This window comes from Phalacrocorax aristotelis, chromosome 16 (assembly GCF_949628215.1).
Source record: "Phalacrocorax aristotelis chromosome 16, bGulAri2.1, whole genome shotgun sequence".
Taxonomy (NCBI): Eukaryota; Metazoa; Chordata; class Aves; order Suliformes; family Phalacrocoracidae; genus Phalacrocorax; species Phalacrocorax aristotelis.
In genome coordinates this window covers 1,817,564-1,829,660 of record NC_134291.1, presented here as the reverse complement: position 1 = coordinate 1,829,660, position 12,097 = coordinate 1,817,564, and the positions used below count along the sequence as shown (strand labels likewise).

The following is a 12,097-nucleotide window of genomic DNA, read 5'->3' as shown; positions in this document are numbered from 1 at the left end:
TTAGCCAATGGCCTGAGACATCACAGCACTAAACTCCCCTCTTAGGTACGCGCCAGACTGGTGTGTGGCCAGGGAGGGAGGTGGAGATGCCGTCTTTGCACAGCAAGCTGTAATGGCAGCATATGAATGTTACAGGGTCTATTCTTCTTGTTCCGTCCTGGAGGTCTGTATTTAGGTGCCTCCTTTGGGATCCTTACTTTTCCACGGACTGCCTTGAATAACTACAAGGCACGATGACCAAGCTGGCCAGGAAACAGAAATTTGCTGTAATGCAAAATGATCTGTATTTTCATCCCACACAAGATCAAATCTAATAACTTCTTGTCATTTTCTATGAGGAAAGCAGAGGAGGCACTAGCAAAACAACCTGGGCAAGACCAAGTCACCTCTCCAAATCTACAGGAATTTGCAAGCACCAAGCTTGGGTCACTCTCGCCTGTTGCCAATGCTTTGCTCTGTATTAAAAAATTTAAAATAACCTCAGCATTCATACTTAAGCAGGGATTTGACTTTGGGTCTGCTCCATCCCAGATGGCACTCCTATCCAGTGGGCAGAAATAGGTGCAAACCGAGATTGGAGAAGATCAGCCTGTGTGCTGACTGGAGATAAAATCCAGGAGCACAAAAGCCTTCCCAGAAAAGACTTAGCCAGATCAACGCAGGGGTGCCACAATGAGAACATCCTAGGTGGTGCCAGCATGGGAGCGGAGTTAGCCCAGCTGGTCTTCAGGGCATGGTGACCCTCATGGCAGCTTCTGCCCTCCACGACCAGGCCCTCTCTCCTCTCCCAAGCTGTAGGAAGCCCTGCTCACCCTCCTGGGTGAAACTGAGTCAGGACACGCCACGTAAGACAAGCCCAGCAGAGGATGCCATAGTCCTACGCGTAGCTCAGCCTCCAGCACGGAGCTCTCTCCATTCTCAGCTTCGGAGGACTTTTTATGGTAACTGAGCCAAGCACTAAACAGACCCTCTATTTAATGGAAAATCTCTATCATTTTGGTAATGAATAAGCAGCTAATGCACAAATACATTTAAGGGGTTTTCTCCATGTAATTGGCTCAGATAGTTGCAGTTAAATATACGCTGTTCATCACATACGATAGGCAGATAACCAATAAAAGGTATTATTATGTGATAAGGCTGATGTTTACCCCTTCTGCCCAACTCGGATCACTCGCAGGTCTTCGCCATACTTTGTTTTGATCCATTTGATAACCTGCAGCTGGGGATCCACCACGAGGGGCCAGCGCTCACAGTTGGTGAGGATGGTGGCATTTTCAGTGGACATCCGATCAGCTGGCAGGCCCTCATTCTGCCAAGCCGCTACATCAGCGTCATCTGTCAGCAGGGTCAGAGGATCGAGGGATGGAGTTACAGGGATTGGCACCTGGGAGGAAAGGAGAAGTGCTTCCCAGCGTGTGCAGTGAGTGCAACTTGCAACACATTCCAGAGATGAGCAAGGAAAATATTCCAAGAAAAGTTAGCTTAATTAAAGACTGACAAGTCACATTTATCAGTCGCTTCCCATTCTACAGGATAGTTTTGATTATTATTAAGTGTTTCCCAATCCTGTTGTGAGTGAACATGAATTATGCAAGCAACCCAAAGAATTTTTGCCTGCAGAGCACTAAGCATCCCGAAGGGCCACAGCCCAGCCGAGCAGGCTCGGGTCACACTGGAAGAATATAACTAATGCCCTTGTAGGCCTGCTGTTGTGTTGCAAAACAGTATTAGCAGTTCCAGAAATGCTTCTCTGACGTGGGAGGCCATTTCTGGCTATGACAACCAGAAAGTTATCTGTGCCAGTCACCTGAGCAGGATGGGCCTTCGTTTTTCCATTAGATATACATGAGCTTCCTTGAAATTTCTAAGCACAGAGTCAGGTAATTTTTGGAATAATATTGCCTTTCTTAACTAAATGTTTGGCTTAGTATTAAGAAATGCAGAATGAAGTCCTTCCTCTCTTGACCTAAGGAACTTGCCGATTTTCTCAGCTTTTTAATTTGGGCATCACTGGCCCATTGCAACCTTGTTTAAAAGCTTCTTGGAATTTCCCCAAGATTTATAACATCCAGTTACTGTTCTGACATGCAAAAGCTCATCCTGCAGGAGACCGTGCACTCGCATTTACTGATGTATGAGAAGACCTTTTAAAAATTAGTGAAATATTAAACAAGTTTGAAGCACAACAGTCTCCATCTGGTCCAAACAGCAAGACATGGGTAAAACCAGCTGAGAGACCTGGCCAGCATGAGCAGAGCTTGGGCCCAGCATGAAGAACCATCTGGAGTTTTGCAAAGCCTGCTAGAGACCTGGCAGTGAGCTCTGCCCGCTCCAAGCAATTCTGTCTCTGTACCACCTCCCTCCTTCTAGGCCATCCCTGACACCGGGTTAAACCTGCACAGCATTGGTGCTGGGCTCCATGTTTGGGTTCCTGCATCGGGGATTTTCCTCAGTACATGGAGGAATTGGGTCACTTGCATGGAGCAAGGACACCACAGCGCCTTCCCCAGAGAGGAGTAAATCAAGTGTTGCCATGTCCTGCTCCTCCGTCCGTCTCGGCGGGGACACAGGGATGCCTCTCATTTGCAGGATCCCCTCACTTGGGGGATCCCCTGTGGACAACAGGATTCATGGCCCTGTTAATTCCAGTAACAACAGCTTTTCGGAGAAATCTGAGCTTACTTTGAGCTGGTGCAAATACGGCTTCCAGATTCCATCCAGGAGGTCTTGTCGGTATTTCTTGGTGAAGTAGCCCAGATAGGAGACGAAGGCCGTAATCAGCAAGACATCTCCACACAAGGTACTCTGTCGCTGTTTGAACTCCTTCACAGCTTCAGCCCATCTCACGTTCTCAGAAGCAAGTCCCCCAACCTACAATTTCCCAAGTCAAATTGATCATCACAGTGGTTCTTTAAGCAATACCTCAGGATCTGGCCACGTCCATACCTTGTTCCTGATATCAGGTGTCATTTGCTAAAGTTTAAAACCTGAGGATGGGAAATATTCGACAGTTACTTTGCTAACCTCCCCGTCCCATTCCATGAAAGACTAGTCCTGCTGCAAATCTCAGATGTCTGCTCCACAACTCCTCTAAAATCATCAAGGAAGGAGCCGTCACGTCCCCAGCAGGAATTCACATAAAGATATCTGCATAAGGGTTTCTGAGGCACCCATTGGCTGTTAATTGCCTTAATGCTACAGATTCACACCTGGTTACACCCTCTCTCACACAGAGCACTCCTCTCCAACAGCCACAACCCATGCACACAATTTAGTATTACCCCAGGTAGATGGAATTTTGATCACAGACCCCTTCAGTCCACATTTTCCTTTCCCTTAAGGCTCTGTCCTTAAGGAAAGCACTTCCTCATGGACATTTTTCATGAGCATCCAATGTACAAACAGGCCAACGGGGGGCTTACCAGCTTTGAAAAGGGTACAGCATCTCCTTATAAAATAAGATATCTCTACATCTCAACTTCTTTGGCCATTGGTACTGGTCCCTCACCCCTGAAGTCTTGTGGTTAAAAGAGATATCCTAAACAGTTTTAAGCTGGCCTCATGGATTTGAGATCGAGAATGCCAAACCTCATGGTTAAACTCACCATCACTCTGCTGTTGTTACGGTGCCCTAGAAAAATCCACGTAAGGCACAGATCCCCTCTCCTCACTCCTCTGTTACCGGGGCCAACCAGCACTTTCTATTTTAATTCTTCAGCATACAGTCCACATAAACTTAAAGTTATTTCTCATACTTCCCATTCTCATTAGAAGTTCCTCTCTATCCTTCTCTTTTGCGAACCTCCCCAAATAAGGGGTGCTGCAAGTGTGACTAATATGACACTGTCTCCTTGCAGGTCACTGTTAAATGTTGAATAGCAGGAGCCCTGACACAAGTCCCTGTGGTAAGTCTTATGAACACCTTGAATATCTCGTGCCCCTAACCTGGGTTATTTTGCCATCTTAAGCTGATACGTGGAACGCAGGTCCCAGGATGGGAAGGTGGCACCTTCACATCCTCACTGAACTCCACCATCACACATTCCAATTTGACCAAGTCCTGGTTTTGGCAGGATCCTGCTGCCATCTGAGGGTGAGGAGCCACCTTCTGATGTCCAGCACAGACTTACTGCTGGCCTGTTTATGCCATCGCTTCTCACGCAGAAGCTGTCCTCCAGCTCAAAGAGCTCTCCTTTCACCCTCTCGTACACCTCCAGATCCTTTCACCCTCACATGCACCTCCAGAGCCTTTCGCCCTCACGTACACCTCCAGAGCCTTTCGCCCTCACGTGCACCTCCAGAGCCTTTCGCCCTCACGTGCACCTCCAGAGCCTTTCGCCCTCACATGCACCTCCAGAGCCTTTCACCCTCACATGCACCTCCAGAGCCTTTCGCCCTCACGTGCACCTCCAGAGCCTTTCGCCCTCACGTGCACCTCCAGAGCCTTTCACCCTCACATGCACCTCCAGAGCCTTTCGCCCTCACGTGCACCTCCAGATGCTTTTTATAAACAGCCAGTATTTTCAAGGGAATGTTCTCTGCTTGGCCAAGCAAAAGCAGCTGCTCTAGCTCCCCTCGGAAACACACAACCACAGAACAGCTCTACCGGCCAGACCCGAGGTCCCCCTCCTTCAGCACCCTGTCCGCTGGCAGCAGCCCTTAGTGGATGACTTGGGAAGACTACACAAATGAGCACCTGATAATAGTTGCTGACATAATGTCAGCTTCCCACGACTGGAGGTTTAAGGACCTTCAGAAACAGAGCGTATTTCTTTGTCCTTAATAGCCATTGATGACTTTTTCCTTCGTGATTGAGTCTAAGCTGCCGCGGATACCAACCAACCTTTCGGCATCTACAGCATCCTGCGGCCAGGAGATACACAGCTTAGCTATGCTTTCTGTCAAAAAAGTACATCCTTTGATGTGCTGCCTGACCTTTTCAATTGCTAAAACCTGTTTGCACAGTGGAAAAATAGCGAACAATCCTGCTCATGTCACCTTCTCCATACCGCTCATGATTTCAAGCCCTTGATACCCCCTCTGCTGTCTCCTTTTGAGGTTGAAGAGCTTTAGTCTATTCAATAATTCCTCAAGCAGAAGCCTTTTGATTGTCCTTGCAATCTTTATTTTTACCGAGTGATGTAATCGTTATTATCCGGTTTCTTTTTATTGTTACCTTCTCCGCACCATTTCTCATTCTACATCCTTTGAGGTACAGCAGAGGGGGTGGAGGTACAGCTGCACACTCAAGATTTATTTAGAATGTATATAGTGAGATTGGGATTTTTCTCTGGTTTGTTCTCTCTCCTTTTCCTAACAAACCCTAGCATTCATTTTCAGCTGGGGTTTTCAGTTTGTTGAGGGTTTTTCTTTTTGCCTCTGGGAGCACAGAGCTCACATACTCACAGAACTCTTCACTCCATCATTTCATTCCTGAGTGATAATAACTACCTCAGCATCACTTACAGGGCATGTAAAGTAAAAACTAATTTTTCCAATATATATTATTTTACATTTATCTACCTGCCATTTCCTACCCCCATCACTTGGAATCATTTTTACAATTCCTTACAGGCGGTGTCCATCATCACTGTACTCGTATGACTGAGAAGCTGTACGACCTGCTTGCACACCATCTCATCCGGATAGCTTCTGGTTATTCTGATGAACAAAAGAACTAACAGACACCTGAAATAAAACCCCTGATGGCCTTTCTGCCTTGTCAAATCTGCCCCTTTAAATCACTGAAATCTGGCTCTGGACAGCCCGATTCCTCCCGGGAGCAGAAGGAGAGGCCACAGATTGTTCTTTGCCCCATTCAGCCTCAGAGCTGTCCCTAAACCTGTTTCAGCCCAGTTACTTTTTCATGAACATGAACCACCATCCTTCTCACCAAGCTGCAGAGATTCCCACAGTGCCTTTTGCTGATATTCCCTTAGCCTTGCTAGAAAGCCTGCTCTTGATTTGGGTAGGACCACTTCTGCCTTTCTCGGGGCTACACAACATGCAGGGCAAAGCCTGAACAAATAGATTCAAGAGGTCTTCACTGGTTGCTGGCAATACGTGCCTGGTTTAGAGACAAACAATCTGATATAAATCCACAGTTGCAGGTCTGCATCTTGTATTACAGAATTTTACCCCATTCCTGTGGTTCCCATATCCAGACCATCCAGTTATTTCAACCACAGTCATGTTTCCTCTTTTCCCTGTAGGAATTCCTATTTCTATGTTCTCAGACTGATGAGGTCTGTCTCATCACGTATACCTACATTCATTAAAGTGGAGCCTACGGAGGCTGGAAAATATGAGAGATCTGGCAGTGTGGGATATAGCTGCCCTGTTTCTCCTCTGTTCTGGAAATTTGCTGGAGTCCAGCTGCAACTGGACAGACCCTGGTCTCAGCCCACGTATTTGTTCTTACATAATCCTACTTGTTGAAAAACAAGCAAAGCGCTACTTTTAAATTATCAGTTATTTTTAAGGCCCATACATAAATTATCCTTAATCTCAACTCCAGTAACAGTGCAGAGAAGTCCACTTCTGCCATCCTTCTTTGTAGCTTTTACACATTCAGTACCTACAGGTCTTTCCTCCAGCCTCCTTCAGGTCAATTCTCATACTACTCCCATAGCCTCTAAGAGCACGAGTCTTTATTGATCTGACTTTCCTAATACTTGTAGACTCTCTAAATATTCCTAATTAATTTATTGAGGTGAGTTTTTTTATCCACTTAGGTCCTGAGGGTCTTTTCTTCAACTTTGCCTGGGTCACACGCTACTGCCAGTTTTAGTATCTTAGAGAAATCCCAGGTGTCTTCCAGCTCAGACCCTAGAAGGCATTGGAATTCTTTTTGTTTAGCAAGTAGCAAGTTGAAAGCCATCTCATTTGATTACCTGTAGCTCTTTGATAATGAGGGTTAGTGAGCAATCATTCCCTATTCACCTTCTCCATACTAGTCATGATTTTATAGGCTCTGTCACATCTATCTCTACACTATCCCTTTTCCGAAATGAAGAGTCCTAATGTATTTCCTCTTTTCACCTATGGAAGATGTTGCATGCATCTTTGTACCTTTTCTAGGTCACCTACAGCCTTCTGGGATGGGGTGACCCGACTGTTCAGCATGCGAGATGTAGGCACACCACAGCTCTGGGATGGCACGACAACTGTTTAACTTCTGCTTCCTGATTTTTTCTTACCCATTCATAATATTCAATTTGCCTTTCTTCCTCTAGTTGAGTACCACCCTGCTGTTCCTGAGAACTCTCTGCAACAACTCCAAGAGCTCTTCTGTGAGTGATAATAGTGCAATTAGGACCTATCAATGTAAATGCATGATTACAGTTCGTTTTTCCTGCATGCATTATTTTGCATTTGTCATCACTAAATCTCATCTGCCACATTAGCGCACATCCACTCACAAATACCAACATCAGCCAGCCTCCCTTTTCTGGTGCACAGGTCCCTAGACACTCCCTGCTCCCTGTCCCTTGCATCCTGGAGCACCTTCCCTAGATCACCTAAGATTCACAAGATGCCAAACTAAAATTAAGGCACTGCAAAATTTCTGCTTGCCTTCGTCCCCTTGTTTCATTTTTCAATCCAGACACCACCACCTGTGTTTAGTTAGGTGTATTCTTCATACGACCCCAAATATGCTTACTTCAAAGTCTGGGAACTTATTTCTGCCCACAGTCATATAGTGACGCATCTTGGATGTCACATAAATGGCACATCAGAAGGACTGTCAGGATTTATTCCTAGATGACACAGGAGACGGTTTGCATTGCACAGCAGTAAGTTGGGATGCAAGTAGTTCCTTGCATACACTACAGAAGCGATCCATTTTTGACAGCAGTAATAGCAAGCTGTTCTTTCTAACCAGGCCTTTAAAAACAGCTAGTGGAACTGGCACTGACATAACTTGTTCTTGTCTGCATTTACGGCTGGCTGTGTCCAGTGCTCCCTCAGCTATGCCGCCTGCCAGCCGCTCCTCACAGCAGCAGCTCTGTCCTGCAACCAGCCAAGGCACACAGTGCTTGAAGGAACCCAACGGAGTCTCAATTCAAGCTGCTCCTAGGCCATGGGGTGGGGAGGAGGTGTAACCAACATGGCCTGGGACGCAGCGTCCCCGCTCCTCTGGCATTCCTCTCCATCTTATGGCAAACATGATAAGATTTCACCTCTAAATAAAAACTCTAAGTGAACAGATTCCCTGTTAAACCATAAAATAAAAGCTGCCGCTTGTATCCCAGCTGCAGGCAGAGGCCGCTGATCTCCCAGGGACTGAGTGCCTCTCTCCTCATCTCCCAACAAGTTGCACTGAACTGTAATAATTTCCACCCGCAGGAATAACCCTGGCCTTGCCCAGGCTTTTAAATCATCCCTGACCCTAATCATATTATTCTTCCACTGTCTTCTGTATGATCCACAGTAAGCAGAGACCCCTAATAATCATGCATCCCCCTGGTGCTGCAACATCTTGGCAGCATGAGAAGCCAGAGCTACCTTTCTCTCTTTGCAACTGGGCTGGCAAGAGCCGTACTCTCCCCCACTGAAGCTCCAAACAGGAGCCCAAGGGGCATTCATCCAGGGATTTCGGTTCCAGACACGAGTTTGAGCAGACAGCCTGTGCTCGTCTCCACTTGAAATGAGAGACAGAGCTTCTGGATTTAGTCTGGATGACTTTGCCCATCAGTGGCTAATGCTGCCTGCAGGTCCTGGGGCTTTATTGGCTCCAGGAGCAGGACGGCACACACCTGCAGTCATCTGTGCAATGCATTTCTGGCTCCATCGCAGAAAGTTCCACGCAAGTGGGAAGTTGGAGCCGTCAGTGTGGCAGCAAGAGTTGAAACCCTTCCAGCCAACTAATCACCGCTCGACCCTCAGGCTGGAAAGCTGAAGGTGATAATCCCGTCATCTGCACGCCAGTCCCAAGACGTCACCCATGGAGGGTCTCTGTGGGAAGTGCTGTCTGGGTGACTCAGGCACTACTAAGGGGGCTGCTCTGCCCTTCCATCTTTTCCAGGGTTTTCCTGTCACAGTTAGGTAGGATAAAGAGGGATGGGAGGGAGGAAGCAGCAGAAAGATAATTTATGAGCCTATTTGCAGCATTAGGAGAGCTCCAAGCATCACTCTTTCAAAATCTTTGATTTGGAGACGTGGCAGCAGGCACTGAATGGGACGGATATCTGTTTTTCTTGCCTTGTTTGCTGCTGGACACTTTTTTAGGCGGTACACTGTTTGGAGCAACAGGAGACTCTCAGCAGTGTTTTGGGTGTTTGTGTATACATGTGTATTCATCTCTCAGCAAGCCACAGACAAAACCAGGATGCAAACAATCCCACTCCATCCTTCCTTGCTTTATAAAAGCCCAGGGCTGACACTGGCTTCCCCAAGCTGTCAGCCTCTTATCTGTTACCAACGCTTGTGACTATCAGGCTGAAAAATTCACCCAGCGCAAGTGAGGCAGATGGTGTTTGCCAGCTAGAGATCAATAAAAAACAAGCTGCTTTTTTCTAGCAGAATCCAGGGCCCTGCCCAGTACTAATCTTCTTCACCACTGCAAAGACTGTAGCAGTCATGTGATGCTTCAGTTTTGTGCGATCCTAGACGCAGGAGTAGAGATTTACTTCCACCTGGCTCTGCTTTTTCTCTAATGATGAAAGGAAAGGGTGCTTCAACCTAGGGCAGAGCGCGTCCTGGCAGCAGCCAGGGGGTAGATGACAACAACATTGGCAGATTACGGAGAAAACTATGTTTAGCCTGTTGCACATATGCACATAGACAGGCACAGCTTGGGGAAGCTCTCCATGCTTTCGAATGCAGAGCAAAACCGCTTTCCAGCCTCCCCAGGCATCACCTCTGCGAGCACAGGGAGACGTGACTGATCGTGGTCCCCACTATGGCAACGCGCCGTACCTCAGCAGACGTCCAAATTCAATCTAAATGAAAATGGCTTATAAACCTCAGCAAGGACTGGCAGGGCTGAAAAATAACAACTGCACACAAAGTAGAAAGCCTAAAGCTGAGCGATGTCCTTTATCTGCCCCAAATCTAAGCCTCTTCCAGCCGGTCCTCCGGATGCACAGACCAGGCTGCACCCTAACACGTCCCCCTTTTGCCTGTTACCATTTTCAGTTTGTTTCAGCGAGAGACTTGAAACCTGGTTGCCTCAACATTCTCATTTGAAGTATATATAAGTATATACAAGAGAAATAACTACAGGACTGGCCAACATGACCCACTGGTGACCAGGCAGAGCCACAGTGGTTTCCCCTGTTGGCACAACATCAGTAAGAGCTGGGTGGGAGAAGCAGTTTGTGCATAACCGCTTCCTAATTGCTTTAATGGTTTCAGGATTTCTGAGTTTGCTGCTGTGGTTCTCCTGAAGCCTGGACAGGGACAAAACTGGTCTCCAGTGTGTGCTGGTTTTGGCTGAGAAGGGGTTAATTCTCCTCACCGTGGGGGTCGGCTGCCTTTCCGGCTTCCCGTGCTCTGCCGCGTGGCATGGCAGGGGGGGCTGGGAGGGGCAGGGCCATGGTGGGGGCGGCTGACCCCGACTGGCCAATGGCAGGTTCATTCCATACCATGTGACACCATGACCAGTATATTGGGGGGGGGCAGTGGCAGCGCGGAGGCGGCGCGGCGTCGGGTCGGCGAGCGGCGAGCGGCTGCGGCGCGTGCGGTTTGTTCCGGCGGTTCGTTCCCCCTCTCCCCTCCCTTCCCCCTCCCCCGGGGCTTTGCGCCTCTCGTTGTTCTCCTTTACATTGCATTTCTACTGTTGTTTCTTTTAATTTTAATTATTAAACTGTTCTTATCCCAACCCACGAGCGTTACCCTTCTGATTCTCTCCCCCATCTACCGGTGGGGAGTGAGCGAGTGGCTGTGTGGGGCTGAGCTGCCGCTAAACCACAACAGTCTTTTAGGCGCCCAACGTGGGGCTCAAGGGTTGGAGATAACAACAGCTGCTGGTCCCAGCACCATGTTGTCCTTTTTGCAGTTGGTGTTAAAAATCGGTGTTGGTTGTTTGAGTCTGCTGTGTTCTGCTGTGATTAGTAATGTTTTGCCTACAAGATTTGTTATACAAACACTCGTTTTCAGCTTTATCTGGTATTTGGGGTTTTTGCTGAAACCGTTACTGTACTTACTTCGGATACCACCTTGTTGAGGCAATTAGCAATTATACCTCCTCCTCTGAGAGATTTTATATGGAGGAAATACAGAATAGTACCTTTGCAACTTTGTTCTATGATGTCTGTGCCTTTGTTACAACAACGTTTTTGTATCTTGAACATCCTTGGGTAGTTAAGGTGCACTTATTGTTAGTTTTTGGGCATGTTGTTTTGGTTTTGACTAAGCAACTTCAGAATATCACCCAGAAATCTGCCCCGAGGCTTGATAGTTACGAGTGGCAGGGCATGTGGGATAGCATGGGCAAATACCTAGGGCAGTGGGCACCCCCAGTGTTTTGGAGTTTCACCCCTGAACAAGTGCAGAATCCTAAAAAACTAGTAGAATATTTGGAGAAAGTATGTTGTTACGCTGGGAACTCCAGAGAGACACAGATAACTGCAACACGCTGGGGTCTGGCCCATGCATACCGAGCCCTGCTCAACAGTATTCAGTGCTCCCAAGGGGAAGAGAAGGTCTCTGGATTGAAATGCAAAGTGACTGGCACTGTAGACAATCCAGCCCTGACAACAGGCACTGCAGCCGCTCAAACCCCCACAACAAGTACCGGAGCTAGCTCAGAAAATAAACCCGTACCAGTATCAGTTGCCCCCATACACAAGACGAAATATTGGAAGCGGACATCAACTCGTTTAGAACAGGATGATGAAGAACCAGGGCCATCGCGGGGAGAGGAGGGAGAAGTAATAAATGAAATAGAGACCACCCGATCCCTGTCCTTAAGCGAGTGCGAGATATGCGAAAAGATTATAGCCGTCGTTCAGGTGAGCACATTGTCACCTGGCTGCTCCGATGCTGGGATAATGGGGCCAGTAGCCTGGAACTAGAGGGAAAAGAAGCCAAACAATTGGGATCCCTTTCTGGGGAAGGGGGCGTTGACAAAGCAATTGGAAAAAAACCA

The 12,097-nt window shown here is 47.5% G+C and overlaps 1 protein-coding gene across 1 annotated transcript in view; it reads right to left on the bottom strand.

The window, feature by feature from the left end:
* Positions 1–12,097, bottom strand: part of LOC142065228 (dynein axonemal heavy chain 9-like) — a 144,640-nt gene that overhangs the window by 85,111 nt on the left and 47,432 nt on the right. Inside the window, exons 12-13 of the mRNA XM_075111178.1 lie at positions 2,686–2,874; positions 1,152–1,387 (exon numbers count right to left, since the gene is read on the bottom strand). Coding sequence (XP_074967279.1) covers positions 1,152–1,387; positions 2,686–2,874 — 425 coding nt within the window. The remainder of the gene's footprint in view (positions 1–1,151; positions 1,388–2,685; positions 2,875–12,097) is intronic.